Below are 15374 nucleotides of genomic sequence, written 5' to 3'. Positions count from 1 at the left end.
TAAAGGTTCCCTTGCTCGAAAGCCAGTCGAATCCGACTCTAGGGTTGCGGTGCTCATCTCCGTTTCAAAGCCGAAGAGCCAGCGCTGTCCGAAGACGTTTCCGTGGTCATGTGGCCGGAGGAAAACTGTGATCCTGACCCCAGTTTGGGCTCTGCAGTAGTAACCGAGGAGAACCTGCAACTCATGTCTCACTGTCATGTCTAATACAAAAGCAATATATACCGTGAGATGGCAACCAGTATAGTCAGACTCTTCTTTAAAGTTACTAATGAATAATAATGGATAATTCTGTCATGTCTGACACAGGGTGGGGGCCCCAGACCCAACTCACATCATCCGTAATGTGTGAATCCAGAACGATATGATCAGCGGCTGGGGACAAGGACAGGGACTGGCTAGGGCCATTCTCATGGTCTTCCAGAGACATCTAGTGGCCTCAGGTGGCAACAGATGAAGTTTTGCCCAGTTTAACAAAACACCACCCTGATCTGGACAGCTCAGGATATCCCGATCTCATCAGATCTTGGAAGCTAAGCAGCCATGGTCAATATGTGGATGGGAGACCGCCAAGGAAGTCCAGGGTGGCTGAACAGAGGCAGGAAGGGGCAAACCACTTCTGGACGTCTCATGCCTTGAAAACCCTATCAGGTTGCCACCCATTGGCTGCCACTCGATGGCAAGAAAACTGCATTTATTTATTTCCGGCATTCCCATCCCATTTGTCCTTCCTTGATGGAACTCCATCGACACCTGGGTGGTCTCCCAACCAACACAGGGCTCCCCTCCGACCCTGCCTGGTTTCAGCAAGGCTGCTGTGATCGGACGGCCTCTAGTGATACTTAAGGACTTTTTCTTCTTCTTAGGGAACACACCAAGCTGCCGTTTATAGAATCGGAGCATTGGTCCCTCGAGCTCAGCACTACCTGTGCTGACTGACAGGAGGTCTCCCAAGCTTCAGATAGAGAAAAAGCCTTTCCCGGTATTTGTATCTGAAGTACATTGGTCGGGGATGCCAAAGATTGAGTCTAGGATCTTCTGGAAGCCAAGCTAGCGTCTGCCACTGAGCTGCAGTCTCTTCTCAAGCCTAGGGTATCTTAGAGATGTTGGCTCCATGCTGCTGTCATTCTCAGAAGAGGTCTCTAGGCCACCCCCAAAGCGTAGATACTTCAATTTCTTCAGTTCTTCACACAGCACATACTTAACTTTTGGAATTCATTGCCACATAATGTGGCAATCGCTACAGAAGGTCTCTGGTTCAATCCCTGGCATCTCCAGTTAAAAGATCAGGTGATGTGAAAGGCCTTTACCTGAGACTCTGGGAGGCAGTGCCAGTGCAGCAGATGCTGACCGGGATAGACCAATGGTCTAGTGGAGAGTCAGGGAGCTTCGTGACTGTGGCTTAGTGGTAGAGCATCAGCTTTGCATGCAGGAAGTCCCAGGTCCAACCCCCTTCTCTCCAGTTAAATGGATCGTGCAGTGAGTGATGCAAAAGATCTCTGCCTAAGACCCTGGAGAGCTGCTGCCAGTCAGAGTAGACAATGTTGACCTTGATAGATTGAAGCTGTGGTCACACACATTAAATAATCGGTCACTTGTATGTATGGAGCTGCGGTGGCTCAAGTGGTTAAGACGCACGCTGAACTGCAGGCTGTGGAAAGTCAGTAGTTCAGCAGTTTGAGACCCGAGTGCCGCATGACGGAGTGAGCTCCCATCTCTAGTTCCAGCTCCTGCCAACCTAGCAGTTCGAAAGCAAGAAATTGCAAGGAGATAACTAGGTACCACTTCGGTGGGAAGGTAACACTGTTCCGTGCGCCTTGGTGTTTAGTCATGCTGGCCACATGACCACGGAAACGTCTTCGGACAGCGCTGGTTCTTCAGCTTTGAAACGGAGATGAGCACCGCATCCCTAGAGTCGGACTCCTGGCTTTCGAGCAAGGGAACCTTTACCTTTACCTTTACACCTGTATGTGGATCTAAGGCATATATGTTCACATTCTACTTTGGGAGGCGTGGTGGATTGCCCTGATGCACTTAAGGTACACAGACTTCTAAATGATTTCTGTTCTGACGTCACTGAGAAGGTGGCCAAGTTTCTCCACTCTGCTTTAAAGCTGCACCAAAGGACCCCAGAGACTTAGTATTTTCATAGGTGTGTTTTAACCTGCTCTTAAATTGTACCATCTAGAGACATAGTATTTGTAATAGGCATGCATTCAATCTGCTCTTAAATTGTATATTCTGTGTTGACAATTTATGCCAATAAAGGCTAACTTGAAATTAAAAACATTAAATAATCCCGGGGGTCATTTTGTAGAAAAAGAGGTGCAGGAGCTCATTAGCATAACCTATTAGCATATAGATCTGCCCTCACAGAGGAGGGAGAGCTTGTAGCTAAATAAAACTTGGTCTTAAAGGTGCCACTGGACTGTTTTGGACTGGGGGGGTGGGGGGGCTCTGCAGTTTACCTGGCTGCTTCTTGCTCTGACTGAGGGCTGCTGGGAGCAGGGGGTGGGGCTTGTTGCATGTTCCCGCCCCCTGGGTTCTTTACTGCCGAAGCTCTGCTCCTGTGTGCAGGAAATGACCCCTGAATAATCCACTTCCAATCCACTTCCAATCCACGTTCAATGCACTTCCCAACTGTATTTTACTGTGTGAACTGGCAAAATCCAGCTGGAAAGTGCATTGAAAGTGGATTACTTAGTGTGTGTGACCATAGGCCAAGACTCTGACTCAGTATAAAGCAGTTTCACATGTTTTCTTCCACTTCTGTGGACACATTCCTCATATTTTAAAGTAATTTCCCCCCCTGATATGCACAGTCAGTGCACCATAAGCAGGAAGGTTTACCTCCTGAGTTAAGGGGCGGGGGGACTCTGAGTTTGGCATATTGAGGCAGAAGAACAGAGGGTTGTTTGACATCGCAAGAACACCTGCCTGGTGTGTGAAATGGATTCTTTGTTTAATTCATTCCCCAGCAATGCGAAGACAAATGGGGGCATTTGTGTGCTCTGGCCGACTTCTCCATCGCGCTGAACGAAAGCATCCAAGAGATCAACAAGCATTCGTTTAACAACTTTGAACTCCGCATCGGTACGTACAGCCTCGGCGTTCCAAAATGTATCAGAATCCCATGCCTGTTCCTTGTTCATATGGAAGCCCAAGGGGAAGGTACTGGGCCATTCGTTTCAGGAAAATCTGCCCTACTGTATGTGTCTCCCTTTGGACAGAGCGCACCTGGAGTAAATTATGTCCTTGTGAGCTATAGAGTTCTCTCTGTGCATTCCAGCCTCTGCCATCTACAAGCCCAACCGTGTATGGATCTGGGCTTTTCATTTCTTTTTCCAGAAGCCATTCGCTTGACGATAACTGTATTGTAAATCTTGGAGCAGGTGAGAGATTTCTGGCTGGGAGAAGCTGCTTTCTGTGATGCAGGATCGCTTGGGGACTAATGCTGCCTGGTGCACGCCTGCTCTCCATCTGCTCAGCCCCTACATTTGTAAATAAAGCATTTTGTCGCAAGATGTGCCATCTGCAATTGATGCGGGAAACCGGTCCTGCTTCAAGCGAAAGCATCGTTATTTCGTTTGAAAAATGAACTGGGAAAGAATGCTTCTACTGCAGGTTAGAGAAGCGGCGTATTCTCCTTCCTGCCCACCTCCATGGGCACAGAAGGGTGTAACTGTCTCCCACAGAAGGGTGTAACCTCCTGCCCACCTCCATGGGCATCGGAGGGTACTGTCAAATGTGTGGGGAAGCCTTTCTTGGCCAGGAGGTAAATAATAGCAGAGTAGGGGGCGGACCAGCTTTGATGACGGAAAGTGTGCAGAGGCTGAAGACTTAAGCCTCCTCTTCCTTCCTGTCAGAGCTTGAGGCTTCATGAGACTGTGGTTTGCGTTTCAGAGACAAAAACACATTGCAAAGCGGGCCCTGGCTATCTTTTCATTAGAGTTGCCAGGGACTGAAGCGAGAACATTCTGCATTTGAAACAGGGAGTCTACCAATGTATCTGCAGGGATCATCTTTCCCAATACATAGAATCACAGAGTTGGGAGGGACCAGACAGGCCATCTAGTCCAACCCCCCCTGGTCAATGCAGGATCAGCCTAGAGCATCCCTGACAAGGGTTTGTCCAGTTGCTGCTTAAAGATGGCCAGCAAGAGGGAGCTCACCACCTCCCTAGGCAGCTGATTCCATGGTTGAACAACTCTTACTGTAAAAGAGTATTCCCTAATATCCAGCCAGTACCTTTCTGCCCTTAATTTAAACCCATTATTGTGAGTCCAATCCTCTGTTGCCAACAGGAACAGCTCCCCGCCCTCCTCTAAGTGACAGCCCTTCAAATACTCCAAGAGAGCCATCATGTCCCCCCTCGACCTCCTCTTCTCCAAACTGAACATTCCCAAGTCCCTCAGCCTTTCCTCACAGGGCTTGGTCTCCAGGCCCTCAATCATCCTAGTCACTCTCCTCTGTACCCACTCCATTCTGTCCACATCCTTTTGGAAGTGAGGCCTCCAGAACTGCATACAATACTCCAGGTGCAGCCTGACCAGTGCAGTGTACAGCAGGACTATGACATCTTGTGATCTGGATGTTATGCTTCTGATGATACACCCCAAGATTGCATCAGCCTTTTTTGTTGCAGCATCACACTGGCTGCTCATATTTAACTTGCTGTCCACCCATACTCCAAGATCTTGTTCACATACAGTGCTACCCAAAAGCGTAAAGAAGCTTTACGCTCAGCAGACCAACAGCTACTGGTGATCCCCAGCCCAAAAGACATCCTCACATACAGTGCTACCCAAAAGCCTTTTCAACCTGGTGGAAAAAAGTCCTAAGACATACAAGCAGAGCTATTTGATAACAATCCAATGAGTGCAAAAGCCTCAAGAAAAATACATAATAATCAGAACAACTTGAATCAACAGGAAATGGTCCTGAGACACATAAACAGTACTCTTTGGTAACAGTCCAAGCAGTGCAAAAGCCCCTGGTTATTTAATAATATCTGCTCCAAATCAAGAATATGAAGTCCAAAACTGATGGTAAAGATACAATGATGCTATGGATGGTAAATATACATACAATCGGAGGATGTCAACAGCCTACAGTACCCTTTCCCCCTTAAATTTAAACAGTGTAAGTGAAGTAAGTGAATATCGTCTTACGAGAATTGACAAGTATTATGCCAGTAAAAATCCCGTTCCACACAAAGTGTTGAATTTGCTTTAACATCACATTTAAACTACCCTTGATCTGTGGTGATGTTTTCCCCCTCATCCAATATCACAGTTCAAGTATTTGTTAGGTGATGTGGGTGGAAAGTGCCATTGAGTCACAGCCGACTTATGGTGACCCCGTAGGGGTTTCAAGGCAGGAGACAATATGGTAGGACGTGGTGTCCGGATTCTATCCCACTCATTTCAAAAATGCAGATGACTTCTTCAGCATATTCAAGAATTTTGAATCATTAAGGAGCAATGGGGTAAACCCCCAAAGCAGAGTAGCAACTCCATATGCAGAGATATATGCAGTAATTCATTATTGTTTTCACTTATTCCAGTAACTTGCTGTGATCAGACGTTCAGGAAACTTCTAAAGCTGACTAAGTCAATCCATCTCATGTTGGGTTCTTCCTCTTTTCCTGCTGCCTTCAACTTTTCCCAACGTTATTGTCTTTTCCAGTGATTTGTATCTTCCTGTAATGTGACTGTCCTGTCCAGCAGCCAGCAGCTTGCAGTTAGTTTACTGGAGAGAGACAGAGGCAAGGTTTCCTATAAGAGCTGGTGACTGGGAGGGGAAACTGTATCATCTCTCTTCCTCACTGTCCTGTCCAGCACAAGCTGTGCTAAGCCAACACTCTCTAGGTGTGAGTCAACCACGACTACTGAGTAGAGCTTAAATCATCTTTATTTAACTTCACACGCATTCAGAAGATCATTTACTCACAATCGACCAGATAGCTGGGTGGAAAGTTACATCTTGTGATTTAGGTCAGTTCTATAGCCGCGGTGAGAAAGAGATGGGCTTCCCCTCTCCATGCAGTAAGGGTTGATGTACAAAGAAATGGAAAAGAACAATAAAACCCCTATCTTTGTGCCTCTGAGCTCAGGAAATTGCTCTTAATGAGCCAGTCAGAGGGAAGCTTCTGGGACCCCTAACTGTGAACTACAATTCCCAGGTGCAACAAGTCTTAAAGATACAGCGCAGTTTTACTAAACTACGGATAACGCTGACTGGGGGCAGCACAGTGACCAAAGAATGATAGCCTCAGTTCAGTCCTTTTAGTTCTAGGCAGAGTTCAGGCTCGATTCGATCGAGAACCCCACTGATTTGCCCTTTTAGTAAGAACATAAGAAGATAAGAGAAGACATGTTGGATCAGGCCAATGGCCCAGCCGGTCTAACCCTCTGTGTCACACAGTGGCCAAAATCAAGGTGCCATAGAACTTTCCTTCAACACCACATTGACAGCCAGCATAGTGTATCAGCTAAGAGTGGCAGACTTGTAATCTGGAGAACCAGGTTTGATTCCCCACCCCTCCGCATGAAACATTCCGGTGTGACCTTGAGCCTGTCGCAGTTCTCCCAGGACTCTCTCAGACCCACCTACTTCACAAGATGCCTGTTGTGGGGAGAGGAAGGCAAGACAATTGTAAGCTGCTTTGAGATTCCTTAGAGTAGGGAACAGCAGAGTATTAAAAACCAACTCTTATTATTTTATGTTGTCGAAGGCTTTCATGGCTGGAGTTCATTAGTTGTAGATTTTCTGGGCTGTATGGCTGTGGTCTTGACATTGTAGGACCTGACGTTTCGCCAGCGGCTGTGACTGGCATCCTCAGAGGTAGAACACAGAAAGATGGAATACTCTCTGTGTCAATGTGAGAAGAACACTGGTAGGCATGTAATTTATATCTACTCAGGAAGGTGGGGTAGGGCTGAGTCATTATCTTGTAGGAGTTCCCCAGGCTGTGACATGCTAATGGAGGAACTTTCCTGAGGAGGTTCTTTTGCATATGGATTGGTTGTTGAAATTCTAATCTTATCTGTAGTGCTGTTGTAAAATGTAGAGCGTTTTGTGTTTTTCAGGACTGGAAAACATGCCCTATTTATTTTTAAACTATCTTCTTTCCTGTTGAAATTGTGTTTTTGTTTATGAATTTCAATGGCTTCTCTGTGTAATCTGACATGGTAATTGGATGTGTTGTCCAGCCTTTCAGTGTCTTGGAATAAGATACCATGTCCTGTTTGAGTTAGGCTATGTTCAGCCACTACTGATTTTTCAGGTTGGCCCAGTCTGCAGTGTCTTTCATGTTCTTTTATTCTTGTCTGGATGCTACGTTGTGTGGTCCCGATGTAAATCTGTCCACAACTGCAGGGTATGCGGTATACTCCTACAGAAGTGAGGGGGTCTCTTCTTCTTTGACACTACAAATGAATCCATTTTCTTCCTGTCCATTCTCTTCATTGCCCATCATTCTTTCACACCAATACATAGTAATGGGAAATACCATGGTATGAATTAACCTGATCTTGGTCGCCAGCAACACATCTGACCTGGGTACTGTCCTCAGATTCTCTTTTCTTCTCTTTCCTTCACAGGTATCAGCCATGGTTCTGTCGTAGCAGGTGTTATTGGTGCTAAGAAACCCCAGTATGACATCTGGGGCAAAACTGTTAACTTAGCTAGCCGCATGGACAGCACAGGTATCAGCGGTAGAATGCAGGTGCCCGAGGAAACATATCTCATTCTGAAAGACCGGGGATTTGCCTTTGACTACCGGGGGGAGATCTACGTCAAGGGCATCAGCGAGCAAGAAGGCAAAATCAAAACCTATTTTCTTCTGGGAAGAGAACAGCCGAACCCTTTGATCTTGCAACCCAGGAAACTGACCGGACAGTACTCCTTAGCCGCTGTCGTCTTAGGGCTCGTGCAGTCTCTCAACAGGCAAAAACAGAAGCAGATCCTGAATGAGAACAACAACTCCGGGATCATTAAGGGACATTACAATCGGCGGACTTTGCTCAGTCCCGGCGGGCCCGAGTCAGTGGCCCAAGCCGAGGGCGTGGACAAGACGGAATTGCCGTAAATCTGCATCTTTTTGGTGTGTGCGTTTCTTTTCTTTTTTTTAATTTCGGGTTTTTTTATATATAAAATAAATATATAAATAAAAAATATGGTTTATTATTATTATTTTTAGGACAAAGGGTTTTCTTTTCCCCCGAGCTCTTTCGTGCCACCCGTTCTAGCCTACAGCACGGCCACAGTACTTTACGGAAGGAAAGGATTTGGCGGGTGGTTACAGTGAAGGGCTTAGACAATGAAGCGGCCGTCTGCGCTGGTGAACGTGCCACAGCTTAGGTTCAAAACACTTTAATGCCGTGCATGATAGTACATGTGGAACCCACCTTGAGCGCCCACCTGCACCACATTGGGGAGCACTGCATTAGATGCTCATCCAAAGAAGCAGAGGCAGAGATAGGAGTCGGCCACTGGGAAGTCTGCTGGATTCCTCCACATCTTTCATGCTGAAGAACCTCCTGCAGATCCAAGCCGGGGTCAGTTTCCTCAAACATGTTTCTCACACATTTGTTTCTTCTGACCTAGCTTTTACCCTGTCAAGATAGTAGAACTCGCTGCATAACTATGCTAATGTTGGTTGACAGGCAGGGTGATTTACTGCACGGAATGCTTTTGAAGAGCTTCTAAGCAGATCGGGTTTCAGAAAGGGGAAAGGAAATCGAGTAGAACAAATTTAGAGTCCAGTGGCACCTTTGAGACCAACAAAGGTTTATTCAAGGTATGAGCTTCGGTGTGCAGGCACACTGTTTCAAATACAGTGGAATGGGCGGCAAGGTTCAAACTTCTAGACGGGCTGAACAGCCAATTAACATGTAACGTGATGAAGATGTTTTAAGCTATGCAAAAACAGAATTAAAAAACAAGCTAAGGTTTTTGCAGCGTGTGGTTCGTAAACCACGCCCACCATGAACCATGGACCAAACCCCCCATTTCCCCGGTTCCTGCCCATCCCTACACATGATTGTGGTCAGCTGATCTGCTTCCTAGCGCTGAATTGATGCACAGTGCTCAGTTGCTTGATTTGGAACTAAACGTGGTGATAGCTGCACATCTCACGCTGGAAAGAGTCCAGCCAGGAGGTCAAAGTCTGCCTTCTTGCCATTATTTGGCAAGAGCCCTAATCTGGATGGTGCAGGTTAGCCGGATCTCATCAGATCTTGGAAGCTAAGCAGGGTCAGCCCTGGTTAGTTGTAGAAGAAGAGATTGGATTTATACCCTGCCCTTCACTTGGAGTCTCAGAGCGGCTTACAATTTCCTTCCCTTCCTCTACCCCCACATCAGATACTCTGTGAGGTTATGTGGGGCTGAGAGACCTCTTTCGAGGACTGCTCTTGAGAGAACAGCTCTGAGAGAACTTGTGACTGACCCAAGGTCACCCAGCTGGCTGCACGTGGAGGAGGAGTGGGGAATCGAACCTGGTTCTCTAGATTAGAGTCCGCCACTCTTAACCACTACACTGAAGTGGCTCTTGGATGGGAGACCTCCAAGGAAGTCTGGGGTTACCGCCCAGAGGCAGGCAATGGCAAACCACCTCTGAACATTTATTGAAAAACTCTATAGGAGACATTTTTGTTTGAATTTGGGGTCTATTCGCCCCCCCCCCCCGATGACTGGCCTGCTCTGCTTGGTGTCCCAATTTCTTTGTTTGGGTGAGAGTTGAAGCAAACAAGTTTTGTTTGTTTTTGCACTTTCAATATGGGGCACAGAGAGCAAAAACCTTCCTTCAGCACTCGCCCAGGTCATGCGACAGATCCCAGTGGCTTCTTGCAGTCACCAGCCTTCATAGGCTATTTTCAATACAGCTCACCATCAAGTAGATCCAGGTGGGTAGCCATGTTGGTCCGAAGCAGCAGAACAAAGTTTGAATGCAGTGGCACCTTTAAGACTGACAAGGTTTTATTCATGGTATGAGGTCTGTGTGCACACACACTTCCTCAGATATAATGAGAAGGAATTTACCGCTCCATACATACAAAAGGCTGCGGTGGCTCAAGTGGTTAAGACACTGAACTGCAGGCCGTGGAAGGTCGGTAGTTCAGCAGTTTGAGACTCGGGTGCCGCATGATGGAGTGAGCTCCCGTCTCTAGTTCCAGCTCCTGCCAACCTAGCAGTTCGAAAGCAAGGAATTGCAAGTAGATAAATAGGTACCACTTCGGTGGGAAGGTAACAGTGTTCCGTGCGCCTTGGTGTTTAGTCATGCCGGCCACATGACCACGGAAACGTCTTTGGACAGCGCTGGCTCTTCGGCTTTGAAACGGACATGAGCACCGCAACCCTAGAGTCGGATTCAACTGGCTTTCGAGCAAGCGAACCTTTACCTTTTTACATATAAGGCAGAGGTTGAGCAGCAAATCAGCGTACTCCATAATGAAGCTGTTTTAACAGATGCAAACAGAGATAACAAACTGAGTTTATAAGGTCATCGTTGTTTGGATTTCCCCCCAAGAATTAAACCCAAACAATGAGCTTAGCTTGTTATCCCCGTTTGCATCTGTTAAAACAGCTTCATCATGTTGTATGCTAATTTGCTGTTCAGCCTCTGCCTTATATGTATGGACTGGTACGTTCCATTTCGTTGTATCTGAGGAAGTGTGCGTGTGCACACGAAAGCTCACGCCTTGAATCAAACTTGGTTGGTCTTAAAGGTGCCGCTGGACTCGAACTTCGTTTCACCATCAAGTGGCTGAGAGTACAAAAGCTTAGCAAGGAAAGGCTACTTTGAACAGCCACAGAGAATGAATACAACAATAGCAATGTGCTTTCCATGGGTGTTGAAGCATGGGCAGGGACACAGGTTAGTTTGTTTTTTCTCCTCCCCTCCCTCCACTGAGATAACTGACAACACTGTGAACCTCAGCCATAAGTGACTGTTTACAAGCAAAAGAGCAGACATTGGAGAAGTCTTAAGCAATGCTCCCTCTAAGCTGTGGAGTCTTGTGAGCAAAAATTCTGCTTTGTGAGCGACTGGCATTAAAGTTGTGAGCAAGCGATTTGGCTGCTGCATACATTAGTTTGCTCTGGAGCCCTCCTTCCTGAGCTGAGACAAAAATTTGTGAGCCGGAGGCTAAAAAACTGTGAGCTAGCTCACACTAACTCAGCTTAGAGGGAACACTGGTCCTAAGTATAAAAAAGGTAAAGGTTCCCTTGCTCGAAAGCCAGTCAAATCCGACTCTAGGGTTGCGGTGCTCATCTCCGTTTCAAAGCCGAAGAGCCAGCGCTGTCCGAAGATGTTTCCGTGGTCATGTGGCCGGCATGACTAAACACCAAGGCGCTCGGAACGCTGTTACCTTCCCACCGAAGTGGTACCTATTTATCTACTTGCAATTTCTTGCTTTCGAACTGCTAGGTTGGCAGGAGCTGGAACTAGAGATTGGAGCTCACTCCGTCATGCGGCACCCGGGTCTCGAACTGCTGAACTACCGACCTTCCACAGCCTGCAGTTCAGCGTCTTAACCACTTGAGCCACCGCAGCTCCGGTCCTAAGTATAGCTATTCAGAAATAAGTTTCCTGTTACTCGGTGGGGCTTTGTCCTATCCCAGGAATATGTCTTTAGGATTGCAGGCATAGTGAGAAATCTGGATTGTCTGGTAACAAAGATCCTGTGTGATTGCGCCTGGGGGGAAACGGAGAGTTCAAATTCTCCCTTCCTGAGATGTTTGTGGAATTCTCGTCTAGCCCAGAGCTTCCAGATCACAAGAAGTCATAGTCCCGCTGTACACTGTATCTGTCAGGCTGCACCTGGACTATTGTGTGCAGTTCTGGAGGCCTCACTTCAAAAAGGATGCAGCCAGAATAGAGTGCATGCAGAGGAGAGTGACGAGGATGATGGGGGGCCTGGAGACCGAGCCCTGTGAGGAAAGGCTGAGGGACTCGGGGCTGTTCAGTCTGGAGAAGAGGAGGTTGAGGGGGGGACAGGATGGCTCTCTTGAAGTATTGGAAGGGCTGTCCCTTAGAGGAGGGCCGGGAGCTGTTCCTGCTGTTGGCAGCAGAGGAGAGGACTCGCAAGAATGGCTTTAAATGAAGGGCAGGAAGGTACTGCCTGGATATGAGGAAAAACGTTTTGACAGTAAGAGTTGTGCAGCAGTGGAATCAGCTGCCTGGGGAGGTGGTGAGCTCCCCCTCACTGGCAGTCTTTAAGCAGCGGCTGGACAAACCCTTGTCAGGGATGCTCTAGGCTGATCCTGGATTGAGCAGGGGGTTTGGGCTAGATGGCCTGTAGGGCCCCTTCCCACACTGTGATTCTATGGTTCCCAGCCTTTTTGCTATGGTGGCCCAAAAGTCCAAATATACTTGATGTGGTGATGCACCCAGGGCTAGCCCAGGGTTGTTGTTCTTTTTGTTTTTGACCCCCTAGGCAAACTATGACCTTGGTACCCATCTAGTTCAGGACTCCATTTTCTACAGTGGCTAGCCAGATGCTTTTGAGAAACCAACAAACATCACACAAAGGGTGCAGCTGCCCCCCATTATGAACCCCGAGCAAATGGCATTCCGACATACACAGCCTTTGGGGATGGAGGTTACATTCCATCTTTGATCACCCTCTCCTTCTCCATTATCCCCTCCAATCACCCCTAAGTCTCTAAGAAATCAGCTCCGGTAACCATCAGAACATGCTTTACTTGATCAACATGTATATGCAGTGAAGAAGGGAAAAGGCCAACTAGTGTGTGACATGGAAGATACAGTTTCCAAGGACATAACTTCATTGCCAAAATATCAAAAAATAAATAAAAATGGGAAGGGCAGGGGTGGTCGTAAGTGAAAGCTGGCCTGAGACCCACTTTTAGAGGCTTTGCGACCCACTTTTGGGTCCACAGGTTGGGAAACACTGGTCTAGCCTACTGTTATGTATGTCAGGAGGGAATTGTGCCTTTCAGTTGAGGATGTTTGTACCTCTTCAGCCACTGTAGTTCGGGGGGAAAGGCTGAAAGTGGGTGTGAGTTCCGAGTCTCTGTTGTTGGGTGTTTTTGAGTAGGGAGGGAGTGAATAAACTAGTTATGCTTAAGGCCTGCTGAGCCTCCCCCTTACCTCTACCAGACACAGCACCTGCCTTACAGGGCTGTTGTGAAAATAAAATGAGAACAAGAGACGGTGTATGTTGTGCTGGAGTAAGGGCAATGTTTTTTTAAAAAAATAATTAAATTGGGGAAATGATTCCCCCCCCCCAGCCCATATATTTTTTCTTTCTTTCTTTCTGAAACTAACTAATTCAGGAAGAATTTAACGTCAAAGGGGGTTGAGGAATCTTGCCTTGACAGTTCATCCCTTCCCTAATTAATCTTGTCAGCCATCAATCAGAGTGGAAGTTCCGGGGCTGCTTTCCTTCGTAATAGTTACGGGAGTCCACTGTTTTAGCGAGCGATGGTGAAAGACGAGTTTCCAGAAGCAGCTTCAGCAGTTGAAGTGGAAATGATTAAGGCTGTCATTCGCAAGCTCCAGGTCAGGTTCCGCAAGGCAGCTGGTGCCAGGAGATGGGCTTCCTTCTACAAACGTTGGCTGCATCGCTAAGAAGGAAACAGAAGATTTTCGTCTCTGTTGTCCCTGAATCCAACAGAAATTGAGGGATCGATTTTTAGGCAGCTTTGGTCTCAAGAGCAGCAATGTTCCAAATGCTGGATGTTAATGATCCGTATTCATGTATCACATTTTGGGAATACTTATAATGCTGTTTTTTTTAAGAGGGCTATGCTCAAGGCAGCTCCCTACAAAAATCCATTTTCAGTCAGGGTTGCCAGCCCAAGCCTGGAAACCGGTGGGAGGGTTGGGGGCGGGGACATGGGGGTTGCAACATCATGGATGTGTCTATGGCACTTCCAAGGAAAAACCCAAAGTGATGTAGGGTAGCTCTAGGAATTGCCAGAAACTCTATGGTTCTACCATAGAATTTCCAGCAGTTCCTAGAGCCACCCAGGCTTTCCCTGGAAGGGACATAACAATGATGCTGACATTGTGGGCGAAGAGGGCTGCCTGTGGGAGGCTCTCCACCAGAAAGGAGGAGGAGGAGCAGGAGGAGAGGAGGAGATTGGATTTATACCCTGCCTTTCACTTGGAGTCTCAGAGTGGCTTACAAATTCCTTTCCCTTCCCCTCCTCACAACAGACACCCTGTGAAGTCGGTGGGGCTGAGAGAGCTCTTTTCAGAACTGTCCTTGAGAGAACAGCCCTGACAGAACTATGGCTTGCCCAAGGTCATCCAGCAGCTGCGAGGACACAGGGAGTCTGGCAGCCCTGTGTTCAACCTGAATGCTAGCAATAAAAACTGAAACTGTCAGAAGCCGAAGACTAAGGGATACAAGTCTATTGAAAAGCCTCCCATTCATTTCAAATCAAGTCTTTAATGGAAATTGGAAGGTCTGCGGGAAACTAGTGGAACTCTTGTGGGAGGGAGTTCCAAGGCCTGGGGGGGGGCAGTAGCAAAAAAGGCCTTGACTGGGCCTCCACCAAATATGACCCAGAAAGTCAAAGAGGTATATTGGTTAGAGCGTCTGAACAGAATCTGGGAGATCTTTATGCAAATTGCTTACCACAAACCTCACCCTTGGATACCCTTGGGGGGGGGCACTTCCTCTCAGCCTACCTACCTCACAGGGTTGCTATAAGGATAAAATGGAGAAGGGGGGAAAAATCATGTGCACTGCTGTCTAGACTAAGTTGGGCCTAAATGTACCAAGTATGGATGTAGTCCCCTCCTTGGTACCTAAAACAGGGCTATTTTGGGGCAGGAACGCACAGGAACGGAGTTCCGGCTGGCTCCCAAGTTGGCCACACCCAGCAGGAACTCATTAGCATAACAGGCCACACCCAGCAGTAGAAACTCATTAGAATTGGCTACATTAGGGGGGTGTGGCCTAACATGCAAAGGAGTTCCTGCAACAAAAAAAAGCCCTGGGTTTTGACAACAAACAAGGTAAACAGAATAAGAAGCAAAAGGTGGGTGTGGCTGGATGACCACACTTCTGGTAACATGGGGGTGCGGCCTAATGTGCTAATGAGCCGTGCTGTCAGGGGTGTGGCCTAATATGCTAATGAGTTTCTGCTGCTGGGTGTGGCCTATTATGCTAATGAGTTCCTGCTGGACTTTTTCTACAAAAAAAGCCCTGCCTAAACATGAATTTCTCTGAGATTCCAGAAGTGGATTCAGGTACAACAGAGACGAAAATCTTCTATTTCCTTCTTAGCGATGCGGCAAATGTTTGTCAAAGGAAGCCCATCTCCTGGCACCAGCTGCCTTGCGGAAGCTGACCTGGAGCTTGCGAATGACAGCCTTAATCATTTCTACTTCAGCTGCT

The 15374-nt window shown here is 47.3% G+C and overlaps 1 protein-coding gene across 1 annotated transcript in view; it reads left to right on the top strand.

The window, feature by feature from the left end:
• ADCY8 (adenylate cyclase 8 (brain)) overlaps positions 1-8089 on the top strand; it is a 208884-nt gene extending 200795 nt beyond the window's left edge. Inside the window, 2 exon segments of the mRNA XM_015421680.1 lie at positions 2976-3090; positions 7602-8089. Of these exon segments, the coding sequence (XP_015277166.1) occupies positions 2976-3090; positions 7602-8089 (603 nt within the window).
• Positions 8090-15374: the final 7285 nt, after the last annotated feature.

Source organism: Gekko japonicus, unplaced genomic scaffold, assembly GCF_001447785.1.
Source record: "Gekko japonicus isolate JY-2015 unplaced genomic scaffold, Gekko_japonicus_V1.1 scaffold2664, whole genome shotgun sequence".
In the NCBI taxonomy this organism is placed as follows: domain Eukaryota; kingdom Metazoa; phylum Chordata; class Lepidosauria; order Squamata; family Gekkonidae; genus Gekko; species Gekko japonicus.
Note: the sequence above shows the minus strand (reverse complement) of the source record. Positions and strands in the feature narration are given on the sequence as shown.